The sequence below is a fragment of the Salmo salar genome, chromosome 16 (assembly GCF_965601325.2).
Source record: "Salmo salar chromosome 16, fSalSal1, whole genome shotgun sequence".
Classification (NCBI taxonomy): Eukaryota; Metazoa; Chordata; class Actinopteri; order Salmoniformes; family Salmonidae; genus Salmo; species Salmo salar.
The window spans coordinates 11,901,643-11,918,727 of NC_138306.1; the positions used below are offsets into that span (position 1 = coordinate 11,901,643).

Consider the following 17,085-nt stretch of genomic DNA (forward strand, 5'->3'; position numbering starts at 1 on the left):
AGGAATTGTCAGTAGAGCTACGAGACAGGATTCTGTTGAGGCATATATCTGGGGAAGGTTACCTAAACATTTCTGCAGCATTGAAGGTCCCCAAGAACACAGTAGGCTCCATCACTCTTGGAAGAAGTTCAGAACCACCACGACTCTTCCTAGAGCTGGCCGCACGGCCAAACTGAGCAATCGGAGGAGAAGGGACTTGGTCAGTGAGGTAACCAATAACCCAATGGTCACTCTGACAGAGCTCCAGAGATCCTCTGTGGAGATGGGAGAACCTTCCAGAAGGACAACCATCTCTGCAGCACTCCACCAATCAGGCCTTTATGGTAGAAGCCACTCCTCAGTAAAAGGCACGACAGCCCACTTGGAGTTTGCCAAAAGGCACCTAAATACTCTCAAACCCTAAGAAACTACATTCTCTGGTCTGATGAAACCAAGATTGAACTCTTTGGCCTGAATGCCAAGCGTCACATCTGAAGGAAACCTGGCACCATCCCTATGGTGAAGCATGGTGGTGGCAGCATCATGCTGTGGGAATGTTTTTCAGCAGCAGGGACTGGGAGACTAGTCAGGATCGAGGGAAAGATGAAGGGAGCAAAGTACAGAGAGATCCTTGATGAAAACCTGCTCCAGAACGCTCAGGACCTCAGACTGGGGGCGAAGGTTCACCTTCCAACAGGACAACGACCCTAAGCACACAGCCAAGACAACACAGGAGTGGCTTCAGGACAAGTCTCTGAATGTCCTTGAGTGGCCCAGCCAGAGCCCAGACAGGAACAAAATCGAACATCTCTGGAGAGACCTGAAAATAGCAGTGAAGCGACACACCCCATCCGACCTGACAGAGCTTGAGAGGATCTGCAGAGAAGAATGGGAGAAACTCCCTAAATACAGGTGTGCCAAACTTGTAGCCTCATACCCAAGAAGATTCAAAGCTGTAATCGCTGCCAAAGGTGCTTCAACAAAGTAAAGGGTCTGAATACTTATGTAAATGTGATATTTCAGTTGTTTTTTTACAAATAAGAAAAAAATTCTAAAAACCTGTTTTTTGTTTTATCATTATGGGGTATTGTGTGTAGATTGATGACGGAGAAAAACTAAATAAAACCTCTTAAGGATCGGACCCTTTTTTTTCAATTTTCACCTAAAATGACATACCCAAATCTAACTGCCTGTAGCTCAGGACCTGAAGCAAGGATATGCATATTCTTGATACCATTTGAAAGGTAACACTTTGAAGTTTGTGGAAATGTGAAATTCATGTAGGAGAATATAACACATTAGATCTGGTAATATAAAGAAAAACAAGTGCTTTTATTTTTATTGTTATTATCCATCTGTGAAATGGAAGACAAAGGCCATTATATCCCTTGGGAGTCTGGGCGCAAAATACATTTTGGCCACTAGATGGCAGCAGTGTATGTGCAAAGTGTTAGACTGATCCGATGAACCATTGCATTACTGTTCTAAATGTTGTATTGAATTGATACGCAGCAGGGGTTCAAACTGTAGAACCCAGTTCCTACATTTGAATATAAAATTGATTTTATCAAAACTATGCTACATTTTATCTCTGGGACCCTCAGGATGAGAAATTAGAGCAGGATCACTGAATGTAAGTATATTATTTACCTTCAGAGGTGAATGTATCAAACCAGTTGCTATTGGCCATCACAAAGCCCTGACCTCAATCCTATAGAGAATTTGTGGGCAGAACTAAAAAAAAGTGTGTGCGAGCAAGGAGGCCTACAAACCTGACTCAGTTACACCAGCTCTGTCAGGAGGAATGGGCCAAAATTCACCCAACTTATTGTGGGAAGCTTGTGGAAGGCTACCCAAAACATTTGACCCAAGTTAAACAATTTAAAGGCAATGCTACCAAATACTAATTGAGTGTATGTAAACGTCTGACCCACTGGGAATGTGATGAAAAAAATAAAAACTGAAATAAATCACTCTACTATTATTCGATTATTATTTATTTCAAATTCTTAAAATAAAGTGGTGATCCTAACTGACCAAAGACAGAGAATTTTCACTAGGATTAAAATGTCAGGAATAGTGAAAAACGGAGTTTAAATGTATTTGGCTAAGGTGTATGTACACTTCTGACTTCAACAGTATAGCCATGTTATTTTTACTTGTTATTTTTATTCGTTATCCATTGTGTATTAATTCCTCATGTCACTATTTCTGTTTATTTATTTATTTATTTATTATAGTTTATCTTTAACTCTGGATTTTTGGAAATGCACGCGCGTAAGTAAGCATTCCACTGTTAGTCTACACTTGTCTACTAAGCACGTGACAAATTACATTCAATTTGATTTCGCAGGGCATTGAATTCATTTACTAATTCAGTTCGTTCTTGTTTACATGTTGAATGAAATGGCTGCCTCTAAGCTGGTTGGAGGGAACGCCAAACTTTAAAGATAAAATGAAACACATGTAATGAATGCAGGTGTGCGTGCTCTGAGCACCATCTGTGTGTGTGTGTGCACAAGCTTGTGTGTGTGTGTGTGTGTGTGTGTTTCGCAGAGTGGGATTCTTAGCTCAAGAGGCCAATGTCTTGCTTTTAACAGAGGCCATTACCCAGCCATCACGCTGCTGAAATCACACAAATGATAGATAATAACACTATTACAGCCAGCCAGGCAGCAGACATGTCAAAACATCCCTATCTATCTGCTAGATTAGGAGACAGACTGAAGCGATCTCTTTTGGCAAAACAAACCCTATTAACCTCCCCTCCTATCCCCTCCCTGGGGGCCAGAGTGTGCTCCACAGTGGCCTAATGGCTCATGGAAGGGTGGTCAAGCCAGTCGGCTCCCCTTTTCCTGTGTCCAGGAAGGAATTCCTACCTCCACAGACCGCGTTCTACTGTTGCCCTAACAACATGTCTGCAGAGGAGACCAAACGAACAAGAGGGGTGCTGTTTCTCTCTTCCTGGCATCCACACTTCAAAGACGAACTACAGGAAGAGAAGCAACTACAGACTTGAAGCTTTTGAAGGTTTACACAACTGCTGCTGTGCATGCCATGAATATTCATACACACTAAAAAACGTGCCACGTCAAAACTTTCAACATCTGTTTTTCTATCGTCTTGTACCAGGATGGTAATCCTAAAACCTTGTCATTAACAAAAGCACGGTGCCAGAAAAGGGGATTCATTAACCCGCTATTTATAACCCAGAGAGGAGCATTTCTCCTCTTCCACAAGGAAATTCTGCTTAGCAGAAACCTGTTTCTGGGGCTGCTCAAAAAAATTAATAATTAAATGGTTGTGTTTACAAGGAGAACATAAAATCAAATCAGCTTATTAATAGCCTGCACTGAAATCATGACAAAAACCCGATGTGGCAGATAAATTGCCATATATGCACTCAAATACGGTGACCATTTTCCTCATCCACTACTATGGCCCTGAAACGAGGAGTATTCTACTCTGTAAATAAGAAATTATTCAGAGGATCAGAATATTGCCTTGGACAATTTGCTTTTCAAATTAGAAGAGGGAATTCAGTATGCCTTGCTGTAGCAGTAGTCCAATATCACTCTTGACATGTAAATACAGTACAGGCCAGGGTGGAATTCTTTGGCAGATGAGAAATACGCTTTTACATTTTCTTATGAAATCCCACCCAACAACAGTTGTTGATACAGATCTACTTGACACGTTGCCCTTCCTCATAAATGTTGCTTTAGAAAAAAAACATTCTTAAAAAGCATGCAGGTTAATTGGTGTACCTATGACATATATTCCTCTTAGAGAAGTGAGGCAGACTCCTGCCATACTGAGCTAAATGCTGTATCTAGCCTATCTGTATGTCTTCCTGTGACTACAGATTCACACCGACAGATGTGGGTAAAACACACGTCATACCTTTAAAATCTATTGGAGTTGAACGGTTGCCCTGAGACGCAGCTGTAGACTAATTAGAGTCTGACGCCATAGAAGTCTACAGTCATGTCTCGGGGCAAGGGTCAGTACAGAGGTCAATAATCTAAACAACAACACAAACAAGATGATGCACATAACTGATACAGTACCTTACAGAGTACGTCAGGGTTGGACAAGTTTAGTACCCTCCAGTTTCCCTCAGTTTTGTACCTTGTGAACATGACCCTGTATCATTTTCTCTTTACCCAGTGAGTCCACAAAATTAACAATTTCACCCTCAATGGGAAACACAAGAGGGTTTCTCAACAACCATGACTAACTCTATCGTATACAGTGTAGTACGCCTATAGTCTGTGAAATCCCCCCACAGAAATAATTCATTCTTACAACTTAGTTTGTCAGAGTACATTAAATTAGCATTCCACGCTAGCTCTCTCACTCGCTTTCTATCACTTCCCCCTCTCCCCTTCCCTCTTTCTCCCGCTCTCACCTTCACTCTCTCTCTCTGCTCTGCTAGGAATGCTGCTTCATAAATGGCTGAACATCCTGTTCACAAGCGCAACACGTCCCCTGCAGGGATGGGAAGGGAGAGGCTGCCATCTTGGGGTAATTATGGAAGAGGGATTTATCCTGCCTGCCGCTGTCTGTCTGTCTGAGCCCACACAATCCACAAGGCACATCACATCAAACCCCACAGCAGCAAATAGGTGCATTTAATAGCATTTTATTTAATTTATTATTATATTTAACCAGGTAGCCCCATTGAAGTCAGAATACCTCTTTTCTAAGGGAAACCTGCATGGATGGGTGGTTTGTGGACATCTGTGCTGAATCACAATAGTAATGTAGAACCCAAATAAACCAGTCGTGGCAAAACCTTACCCTGAGGTTGTCAAACCCAGTTTAACTAATGAACACAGAAAATACATAATGCAGTTATATTCCTTGACCGTACCTCTATGTCTGCCTATTCATGACCTCTGCTCTGCTCTTCTGCATCAAACAACATCAAACCTGAATCCCATCAAGGCAACACAGCACAAATGCATCAGACAGCTGCGCTATCACATATTGAGGTCTCAGAAGCCATCGCAAAAACAAAGACTGAGATAAGTATTCTGGGATAAGTGCGGCCAGGGACTTGAACATACGAGGAGAGAAAGAGAGAGAAAATACTTTATTTCAGGGGAGATTTTGACTGCTTCCCAAATAACACCCTATTTCCGACATAGGGCTCTGGCCAAAAGCAGTACACTATGGTCAAAGGTAGTGCACTATATAGGGCATACGATGCCATTTGTGACTGAGTCTTTTTCATTAGCAGCCAGGGCCACATTTGGCTTCCCACGGTGCTTCAGAACAAAGAGTATGTCTGAAAGCAGGGAGCCTTCACGTGGCTGTGTGGCGCTCTAATTGCTCTCTCTCTCTCTCCCCCTCCCTCTCTTGTGGACCCAACAGTGTCAACAGGTCCTCCATTTTAAAAACAGCACAGGGGAGTTATAGGGGAGCAGAGCGTCACTGCTCAGCCACCCATTGGCAGAGGGGCCTACTCCAGAGGTGGAGGGAGAGAATGTGTATCCAAATCCACTTGATCTTAGCAACTAACAAGGTCCCAGCTTGTCTGACAGCAAACAAACAAACAAAAGTTGATGTAAACGTGGTTAAAACTTGGTTACTTACAGGACTGACACAATGTCACCTCGTCGTACTTGGTAGTTCCTCACACTCCAGCGGTTCAGGAGCACCACGTCAGACCCTGTCACATTCCCCTCAGGATTCAGGGAAGGCTGAGACGACACACACATGCACACAAACACGAAAGAGGCGAGTCAGTCACATCAGAAAGAAACAAGGGACAGGGGAAACGAGCAACATTGTCATTAGTGGCCTGGACAGAAGAACCGCAGCAAGGGCCAAGCAGAGGGCAACCAGGGAACAGAAGACAGACAATGACATATTCCTCTTAGAGAAGTGAACCGGACTCCTGCCGTACTGAGCTAAATGCTGTATGTAGCCTATCAAATCAAAACTGATTTGTAATGTGCGCGGAATAAAACAGTGAAATGCTTACTTACAGGCTCTAACCAACAGTGCAAAAAAGGTATTAGGTAAACAATAGGTAAGTAAAGAAATAAAACAAGAGTAAAAAGACAGTGAAAAATAACAGTAGCGAGGCTACATACAGGCACCGGTTAGTCAGGCTGATTGAGGTAGTATGTACATGTAGATATGATTAAAGTGACTATGCATATATGATAAACAGAGAGTAGCAGTAGCGTAAAAGAGGGGTTGGCGGGACACAATGCAGATAGCCCATTTAGCCAATGTGAGGGGGCATTGGTTGGTCAGGCCAATTGAGGTAGTACAGTTGAAGACTGAACGTTACATACACCTTAGCCAAATACATTTAAACTCAGTTTATCACAATTCCTGATATTTAATCCTAGTAAAAATGCCTTGTCTTAGGTCAGATAGGATCACCACTTTATTGTAAGAATGTGAAATGTCAGAATAATAGTAGAGAGAATGATTTATTTCAGCTTTTATTTCTTTCATCATATTCACAGTGGGTCAGAAGTTTACATACACTCAATTAGTATTTGGTAACATTGCCTTTAAATTGTTTAACTTGGGTCAAAGGTTTCGAGTAGCCTTCCACAAGCTTCCCACAATAAGTTGGGTGAATTTTGGCCCATTCCTCCTCACAGAGCTGGTGTAACTGAGTCAGGTTTGTAGGCCTCCTTGCTCGCACACGCTTTCTCAGTTCTGCCCATACATTTTCTATAGGATTGAGGTCAGGGCTTTGTGATGGGCACTCCAATAACTTTGTTGTCCTTAAGCCATTTTGCAAGTATGCTTGGGGCCATTGTCCATTTGGAAGACCCATTTGAAACCAAGCTTTAACTTCCTGACTGATGTCTTGAGGTGTTGCTTTAACATATCCACATAATTTTCCTCCCTCATGATGCCATCTACTTTGTGAAGTGCACCAGTCCCTCCTGGATGGATGAGATGGTGTTCTTCGGCTTGCAAGCCTCCCCCTTTTTCCTCCTAACATAACAATGGTTATTATGGCCAAAAAGTGATATTTTGTTTCATCAGACAAGAGGACATTTCTCCAAAAAGTACGATCTTTGTCCCCATGTGCAGCTGCAAACCGTAGTCTGGCTTTTTTATGGAGGATTTGGAGCAGTGGCTTCTGCCTTGCAGAGCAGCCTTTCAGGTTATATCGATATAGGACTCATTTTACTGTGGATATAGATACTTTTGTACCGGTTTCCTCCAGCATCTTCACATGGTCCTTTGTTGTTGTTCTGGGATTGATTTGCACTTTTCGCACCAAAGTACATTAATCTCTAGGTGACAGAACGCGTTCCTTCCTGAGCGGTATGACGGCTGTGTGGTCCCATGGTGTTTATACTTGCGTACTATTGTTTGTACAGATGAACGTGGTACCTTCAGCCGTTTGGAAATTGCTCCCAAGGATGAACCAGACTTGTGGAGGCCTACAATTTTTGGCTGATTGTCTTGGCTGATTTCTTTTGATTTTCCCATGATGTCAAGAAAGAGACACTGAGTTTGAAGGTAGGCCTTGAAATACATTAACAGGTACACCTCCAATTGACTCAAATGATGTCAATTAGCCTATCAGAAGCTTCTAAAGCCATGATATCATTTTCTGGAATTTTCCAGGCTGATGAAAAGGCACAGTCAACTTAGTGTATGTAAACTTCTGACCGACTGGAATTGTGATACAGTGAATTATAAGTGAAATAATCTGAATGCAAATAATTGTTGGAAAAATTACTTGTGTCATGCACAAAGTAGATGTCCTAATCGACTTGCAAAAACTATAGTTTGTTTACAAGAAATTTGTGGAATGGTTGAAAAACGAGTTTTAATGACTCCAACCTAAGTGTATGTACATTCCGACTTCAACTGTATGTACATGAATGTATAGTTAAAGTGACTATGCATATATGATAAACAGAGAGTAGCAGCAGCGTAAAAGAGGGGTTGGGGGGAGGCACACAAAGCAAATAGTCCGGGTAGCCATTTGACTACCTGTTCAGGAATCTTATGGCTTGGGGGTAAAAACTGTTGAGAAGACTTTTTGTCCTAGACTTGGCACTACGGTACCGCTTGCCGCGCGGTAGTAGAGAGAACAGTCCATGTCTTTTTAGGGCCTTCCTCTGACACCGCCTGGTGCAGAAGTCCTGGATGGCAGGCAGCTTAGCCCCAGTGATGTACTGGGCCGTACGCACTACCCTCTGTAGTGCCTTGCAGTCGGAGGCCGAGCAATTGCTGTACCAGGCAGTGATGCAACCAGTCAGGATGCTCTCGATGTTGCAGCTGTATAACCTTTTGAGGATCTCTTGACCCATGCCAAATCTTTTCAGTTTCCTGAGGGGGGAATAGGCTTTGTCGTGCCCTCTTCACGACTGTCTTGGTGTGTTTGGACCATTCTAGTTTGTTGGTGATGGGGACACCAAGGAACTTGAAGCTCTCAACCTGCTCCACTACAGCCCAGTCGATGAGAATGGGGGCGTGCTTGGTCCTCCTTTTCCTGTAGTCTACAATCATCTCCTTAGTCTTGGTTACGTTGAGGGATAGGTTGTTATTCTGGCACCACCAGGCCAGGTCCCTGACCTCCTCCCTGTAGGCTGTCTCGTCATTGTCGGTGATCAGGCCTACCACTGTTGTGTCGTCTGCAAACTTAATGTGGTTGGAGTTGTACCTGGCCATGCAGCCGTGTGTGAACAGGGAGTACAGGAGGGGACTGAGCACGCACCACTGGGGAGCTCCAGTGTTGAGGATCAGCATGGCAGATGTGTTGCTACCTACCCTCACCACCTGGGGGCGGCCCGTCAGGAAGTCCAGGATCCAGTTACAGAGGGAGGTGTTTCGTCCCAGGATCCTTAGCTTAGTGATGAGCTTTGAGGGTAATATGGTGTTGAACGCTGAGCTGTAGTCAATGAATAGCATTCTCACATAGGTGTTCCTTTTGTCCAGGTGGGAAAGGGCAGTGTGGAGTGCAATAGAGATTGCATCATCTGTGGATCTGTTGGGGCGGTATACAAATTGGAGTGGGTTTAGGGTTTCTGGGATAATGGTGTTGATGTAAGCCCTTACCAGCCTTCCAAAACACTTCATGGCTACGGACCTGAGTGCTATGGGTCTGTAGTCATTTAGGCAGGTTGCTTTCGTGTTCTTGGGCACAGGGACTATGGTGGTCTGCTTGAAACATGTTGGTATTACAGACACAATCAGGGACATGTTGAAAGTATCAGTGAAGACACCTGTCAGTTGGTCAGCACATGCCAGGAGCACACGTCCTGGTAATCCGTCTGGCCCCGCAGCCTTGTGAATGTTGACCTGTTTAAAGGTCTTACTCACGTCGGCTACGTGATCACACAGTCGTCCGGAACAGCTGATGCTCTCATGCATGCCTCAGTGTTGCTTGCCTCAAAGCCAGCATAGAAGTGATTTAGCTCATCTGGTAGGCTCGTGTCACTGGGCAGCTCGTGGCTATGCTTCCCTTTGTAGTCTGTAATAGTTTGCAAGCCCTGCGACATATGACGAGCGTCGGAGCCGGTGTAGTACGATTCAATCTTAGCCCTGTATTGACGCTTTGCCTGTTTGATGGTTCGTCGGAGGGCATAGCGGGATTTCTTGTAAGCTTCCGGGTTAGAGTCCCGCACCTTGAAAGCAGCAGCTCTACCCTTTAGCTCAGTGCGAATGTTGCCTGTAATCCATGGCTTCTGGTTGGGGTATGTACGTACAGTCACTGTGGGGACGATGTCCTCGATGCACTTATTGATATAGCCAGTGACTGATGTGGTGTACTCCTCAATGCCATTGGAAGAATCCCGAAACATGTTCCAGTCTGTGATAGCAAAACAGTCCTGTAGCTTAGCATCTGCTTCATCTGACCACTTGTTTATAGACCTAGTCACTGGTGCTTCCTGCTTTAATTTTTGCTGGTAAGCAGGAAGATAGAATTGTGGTCGGATTTACCAAATGGAGGGCGAGGGAGAGTTTGGTGCGCGTCTCTGTGTGTGGAGTACAGGTGATCTAGAATTTCTTTCTCTCTGGTTGCACATTTAACATGTTGATAGAAATTTGGTAGAACTTATTTAAGTTTCCCTGCATTAAAGTATCCGGCCTCTGGGTGAACGGTTTCTTGTTTGCTTATTTCCTTATACAGCTGACTGAGTGCAGTCTTAGTGCCAGCATCCGTCGGTGGTGGTAAATAAACAGCCACAAAAAGTAAAGCTGAAAACTCTCTAGGCAAGTAGTGTGGCCTGCAATTTATCACAATATGCTCTACTTCAGGTGAGAAAAATCTAGAAACTTCCTTAGATTTCGTGCACCAGCTGTTGTTTACAAATATGCACTGACCCCCCCCCCCCCTCGTCTTACCAGAGTGTGCTGTTCTATCTTGCCGGTGCAGCGTATATCCCGCTAGCTGAATATCCATGTCATCATTCAGCCACGATTCCGTGACACATAGGATATGACAGTTTTTGATGTCCCATTGGTAGGATATTCGTGGTAGGATATTCGTGATCGTATCTCGTCTAATTTATTGTCCAATGATTACCGTCAATATTACTCGCCAACATGCAACGGCAGCTTTCCCACTCGCCTTCTGCAGATCCTAACGAGGCACCCTGCTCTGTGTCCTCTGTACCTGCGTCTCTTCCTCTTGCAAATAACTGGGATGTTGGTCTTGTCGGGTGTTCGGAGAATGTCCTGTGCGTCTTGCTTGTTGAAGAAAAAATCTTTGTCTAATCCGAGGTGAGTGATCGCTGTCCTGATATCCAGAAGCTCTTTTTTGCCGTAAGATACGTTTGCAGAAACATTTTGTTCAAAATAAGTTACAAATAACGCCAAAAAAACCCACATAATAGCACAATTAGCTGGGCGCCTGTTAAACTGCTGCCATTTCTTCCGGCGCCATTTTATAAATACATTTGTATGTCTTCCTGTGCCTACAGATTCACACCGACAGATATGGGTGAAACATATGTCATACCTTTAAAATCTATTGGAGTGGAATGCTTGCCCTGAGCTGTGGCTGTAGGCTAATTAACTATAGAGTCTGACGCCATAGAAGTCTACAGTCATGTCTCGGGGCAAGGGTCAGTACAGAGGTCAATAATCTAAACAACAACACAAACAAGATGATGCACATAACTCCTACAGTACCTTACAGAGTACGTCAGGGTTGGACAAGTTTAGTACCCTCCAGTTTCCCTCAGTTTTGTACCTTGTGAACATGACCCTGTATAATTTTCTCTTTACCCAGTGACTCCACAAAATTAACAATTTCACCCTCAATGGGAAACACAAGAGGGTTTCTCAACAACCATGACTAACTCTATCGTATACAGTGTAGTACGCCTATAGTCTGTGAAATCCCCCCACAGAAATAATTCATTCTTACAACTTAGTTTGTGTCACTTTATCGAAGAGCTAGTGTGTGACGAAGCCCCACTCCAAGCAGCGGGTGACATGACACAGGAAGAATGATTCATTAAACAGGATGTGCACAGGCCATTTCACGCTTGCCGGGGTAATTGACAGAATATCTCTTATCCGTCTGCTGAAAATAAATATCCCATACGAGTGCTGCCAGCCGCAGAATGTATCTGTTACAGTTGGATACGTTATCATTTTCACTTTCAGTCATATTTTACCATATTACATGCTGTATTGTTTCAAAGACGTCTATCTTTCCAGCTTGAAAGCACCCTAGAATTAATAAAAACCGAGAAAAAAAAAACAACACAGGAGACAAGGAAAGTTAGATCAAATAAGATTGTCTGGTCAACAATTCAATCTTGTGAGCACTGCAGCCTTATGCAAGACAACGCAGGGGTTTTGAAAGGATTCTTGTTTAAACTATCACGGTCTTGTAGGATGAGAGGCAAAGTGAGGCAACTGTCTGTCTACACAACTAGAACATAGCGAAATCCTAACAACTCCAACAATGTAAACAGCCTTCAGTATCTGAACGTATTGACTTACTAATTAGTAGTATGGGAAGAGAGGAGGGAGATCAATAACGATCTTCTTCAGACAAACATTTGCTGTTACATTTCTTTCTTACTTACTTAGAAAACCATGTAAATATACTTGGATGCTAATTACGTCACATGGGATGGTACAAAGAAACTATATCACGCTGTATAGATTCTCTAGTCAACCATTCACAAGAAGCTAAACTGCCATCCAACACTGTCAACAGGGAGGACAAGCCCCAGCCAATGAGGCGAAACCAATGGGTCTCAGTTGCCCGACTGACTTACCTTGATGCCTATATAGCTACAGATGTATACCAGATTAAGTCTGTTTGACAGCAGAATGAAAGATGAACGTGCATTAAATATAGAGGTTTAAAACAAGTGTTTATGTATGTTTTCTTAATGTGAGCAAAGCTGTGAGATGCATTTCATAACGCCAAGTGTCAACCCAGGCAATGAAGTATGACTTCTGTTGTATTGCACGGCTTCTGAATCTGAGTAAGGCTAAATGTCTTCTGTGGCATTTGAAGGGTGGGGTGAGGCCAATTTAATCCATTCAATAGAACCTCTTCCTCACTTTACAATATGATACAGTAGATACCTAGATGCAATTAACTCTGTTACAAAAGGAAAGTGGGGCTTTGAAAAAGTACAACAAGATCAGTAGGAATTGATGAAGGCGGCAAAAAGCATGGCTCACCTGCATTGAGGCTCCTTCTACTCGTGCTACATAGGCAAAGCGGTCCAGAACAGTGACAGTTACGGGCACTGCCACGAAGAAGCCGCTCACAAACGCCCGGATATACCTGCGCCCAGCCCCGGCCTGCTGAGCCATCACCTAGGGACAGGAGAACACAGTTCAGCCATCAGAATTGGAACACAGCCATAAGAACTCAGCATGCAACAGCCAATGGAGAATCAGATAGTAGGGAGTTTGTGTTGGCAAGAACAGAATGTAATTTCTGTAATTTCTCACTCAAAGAGAGAGCACATATTGCATGCAGGCATTTCTCATCCTTCTCTGCCCTCTGTTCTCAAAAACGACAGCAGGACAGCAAGACAAGTGTGAAATAACAGAGTGACAGACCAAAGACCAAAGGCAGGCTAATGCATCAGTGGCTTTAAATAACACAACCATCAGGCAGATACTCAAACTTTGTTGTTACTGATTGTGATCGTGAGATACTTTAAAAAGTTTATGCTTCAGAGGCGCATCAAATATTCCTTGGTGGTACTATAGCATGTCCTTACCTATCCTTAGTGTTGCACGCTATACCGAAACTTCGGTACTTTTTCGATACTAGAACATGAATAACGTCTCGGGTACTATATTTTATTTTTTTTATTTTACTTTCTGTACTTCTGTCAATGTGTCTCACGGATCAAGCCTGTCTGTCAGCGCAACCGATCCCTTACTATAGCGTGCACCATACCTGCTCCACTTACCCATTGCTAGCCTGCACTGGGAGTCTGGGCTGCGTCATGTTAGCTCCCCACTCATGCTGCACAGAAGATAACACATTTGAATCTGACACGGCATGTAGAAATTTTAAAAAACTTTTACTGTTCGCAAAACAATGTCCATACAAGCTAGAAGAATTCACAATGCAAAAAGATACCAGTAGCTTCCAACTTTGCAGGCTAACTTTTGTTGCTAGCTGACAGCTAAAGCTAACATCAACTCACTACTCTAGTACTTTGTTTATGGTAATATGCAAACCATTACGCAAAATATGCTGATAGACACAAAAAACTCAATTCATTCCCACATCTCTCCCAAAGATGATCTATTGTGTCATCGAATTGACTGTGCTCCGACGGGCCACCCCCTCTTCTCTCGTGAATGATGTCATTACTGCTTAAAGACACATTCTTATACAAATAAGCTACTTCTATGCAAATGTTGTTGATAAGTACAATTAAATAAGTCCGAAATGGAATGGAAACTGATTGTCTGTCATCTGTAGCCCCATGCAATCAGCCAAAAGAAGTTCAATAACTCAATGCATGCACACTCCTATTGCATATGCACTCACCTGTATTGTGAATAGACCAAGGCTACATCTTGATTTACCCAGTTTATCAATAGAGATTTTACGTTTCAAATAAATTATTACCATTATGTTGTTATGGAGATAGATTGTTTTAACCAAAGCCAAGTTGATTGTATAATTTATTAATTAATGCAAACATGGCTGTCTCTGAAAAATGTGGACATAAAAAATGTGTAATGTAATGATATTGAACTTAGGGCTGACCCCGTTTAGTCGACTGGTCGATAGGCTGTTGGTCAACTGAGATATTCTTAGTCTAGCAGTGGCAAATATATAAAAAAATATATATATTTGGCACATGAGACATCCGTCTGATTCACGCCTGTCTGATTGGACTAATCCATTGCGGAGGCCACAGGGATGGCACACCAATATCACCAGTAGTACATTTAGCGTTAATTACCATAATTTGTCATCTACAATGTTTGTTTGGTTATGGTCATTTATGTTAATGCATTTCAATATATTTTTATTATAGTCTTACCGTTCTCATTGTAGGAGCAGACACGTTTTTAGAGCGCACAACCTAAGTTTGGTTTATCTCATTCCATTTATGAGTAAGGACACGGCGTACCTGATTAGGCTACCTGGCTTGTGCGCAAATGTAGGCTTATGAATGTTCCCATTTGGGGATCTGATACGATTTCTGATTGTCTTAAATCAGCATCATTGTGGAGCTTCTCAAAGTACATTTTTATTCGCCTCAAAAAGCAAGTAAACAAAGTCTGTTTTTACATCCATTGAGAATGACAATAGTTCACGTAGCCTATTTGAAAAATCTTTCCATCTCTCTCCCTTTCAATAACCGCTCAGCATGAAAGGAGAAAAAATGTCATGCTCTGATCTGGTGGAAAAAAGGCCTACCTGATTACTTCTCATCCCTTGCGCAAATAGATTACAGCTGTTTCTGTCTGTCCAGAGCTCACTGGCACAGAAACTCTGAGGGCCCAGAATATTTTATACAATGTTGCAAGTTTGCTAGCACCAGCTTCAAGCTGTACCCAAGTTCATAGTTGATACACTGTTTCAAGTTCCTTGCAGACAGGCCATGCGATGTATAGGATATATATATATTTTTTAATCTGGCTATTTTCTACCTGTGAGCTAAAATATTATTATTTGTTGGCTTTATGTAGGCTATTTTTACATATTGGCAAAGGCAATAGAAGTTACAAATCTAAAAGTATCATTTTCAATTAGATATAATTTTGATTAACCACTTTATTAAAGACTTTATTATAAATGAAATGAACCTGTTCCACAAAATGTGCATATGAAAATCATAACTGGCATGCAGATCAGTAGAAAGAAATTATACGATTACTTGGGACTCCAAATGGAAAAGGTTGCCGAAAGCTGGTGTAGCCTATTACCGGCAACTTCAGGAGCATAACGGCAGAATCTGTGAAGGCCAGCAGCAGCAGGCAGCGGAAGGAGGAGGGTCGGGTCGGAATCAGTTTTTTTCTTCTTCCGGTTAAGATATATTAATCTTTGGCTCACTCTTTAGTAATTTGTAGGCAAAGTAGCCTATATATTTGTTGATTTTAGTCAAACATAGGGTGTCTCTACATGGAAAAATACACTAAATCTGGTATCGGTTTCGAAATCAAAATGCTGGTATCATGACAACACTAGTGGCTATTGCTTTGAAACAATAACAACCCTCCGTGCAAATATTGTTTTCCAATGGCTGGCAAAAATTGTCAACAATATAGTTTCAACATACTTTCCTTGTTATTTCAACTTCCTGCATTAGTGTTGCATCAACCTTTTGGGCTAGTTGGTTGAATGTGCAATAAGTAGCCTAAACAGTGTTAATGAATGTGACTGAGTTAGAAGTAAAAGAATAGAAGCCTTTCAACAGAGGAGAACAGGACATAAGTAGACCAGGACATAACAAGATCCGCCCAAGGACACAACCGCCTAGCCAATTAAGGCCAACCCGCATCACACATCCTCTCAGCCTCTGGCCCCATGACTGCTCTGCTCCAGCCCGAGTCAACCTGCTGTAATGAAGCTAATTAAAGATGTGCTATGCAGAAATCTCTACGCCATTTCCTGGTTGCTAAAATTCTAATAGTTTGCCTAATTTCAGTTTGTGACACAACAAGAAACTATGGTGTAGAGAATAATTGTACCATCTAAACTGCTGTGAAATATATTTCCCATAACCAAACCTATTGTATTTTCAGCTGTTTGAAGCTGGTGTACAAAACCGAAAGTTTAAGACGCAAAAACAAAACTTAAGAATGAAAGCATAGAAATGGTGTACATAGAACAGATCTACAACGTCTTAGACCTGCTGTCAATGAGAATGACAGATCTGTAACTCATATTTCTATGTGGATTTGGTCAGGGCGCCCAAAAAGTCACATATTGCAGCTTTAAAAAGGCCAAGCACAGAGCAGGTGGAGTGAACCTGCACCCATAGCACTCACACAGGGCTGAGGAAACACACACACACACACACACAAAACCCACTTGACACACATTGGTTAAATCAACGTTGTTTCAACATAATTTGGAAATTTACGTGGAAAATAAGTAATCAATTTTACAAAACTGTTTTGTGAAATTTCAACCACAGGAGTTTGTCATCATGGTAACCAATTTTCAACAGACAAACCTTACATAAAATATGATATAAACAGTCCCTATCGGCCTAGGATTCCAACCTTTGGTTGATTTTAAATGGAATTTACAAGTTAATACCAAATATGTTGGATTCACATCTCCATCTCAAACAAAAATCTAAGTTAAAGAATAGGACTGTATTTAATGTTCATTTAAAGTTTGATTTGATTCATTCACATTCTTTAACTTAGATGCTTGGTTGAAATGGAGACGTGAATCCAACATGTGAATTATTAATTTGTAGACAAACTGAATTATATCCTGGCACAGATGGAACTATCCAAGCAGAAGATACATCTCCTTCAAACATTGATATTTGGTTGCGTTGACAACCAAACAATATTCAATATCCCTTTTACAATACAGTAAAAATGTTCGATTCAATTCTCCATCTCAACCAAAAATAAAAGTTAAAGAATGTGATTAAGCCTGTGGCTCAGATGGAACTATCCATGCAGTAGATCCAT

General features: G+C 42.2%; 1 protein-coding gene across 2 annotated transcripts in view; it reads right to left on the bottom strand.

The window, feature by feature from the left end:
- The window catches only part of LOC106573249 (mitochondrial inner membrane protease subunit 2), a 156,219-nt gene that overhangs the window by 110,265 nt on the left and 28,869 nt on the right, over positions 1-17,085 (bottom strand). Inside the window, exons 2-4 of one of the 2 annotated variants that reach the window (XM_082962510.1) lie at positions 13,377-13,432; positions 12,631-12,768; positions 5,581-5,687 (exon numbers count right to left, since the gene is read on the bottom strand). In XM_082962510.1, the coding sequence (XP_082818636.1) occupies positions 5,581-5,687; positions 12,631-12,765 (242 nt within the window). In that variant the 5' untranslated portion in view covers positions 12,766-12,768; positions 13,377-13,432. The remainder of the gene's footprint in view (positions 1-5,580; positions 5,688-12,630; positions 12,769-13,376; positions 13,433-17,085) is intronic. The other variant, XM_014148147.3, reaches the window with a different exon arrangement.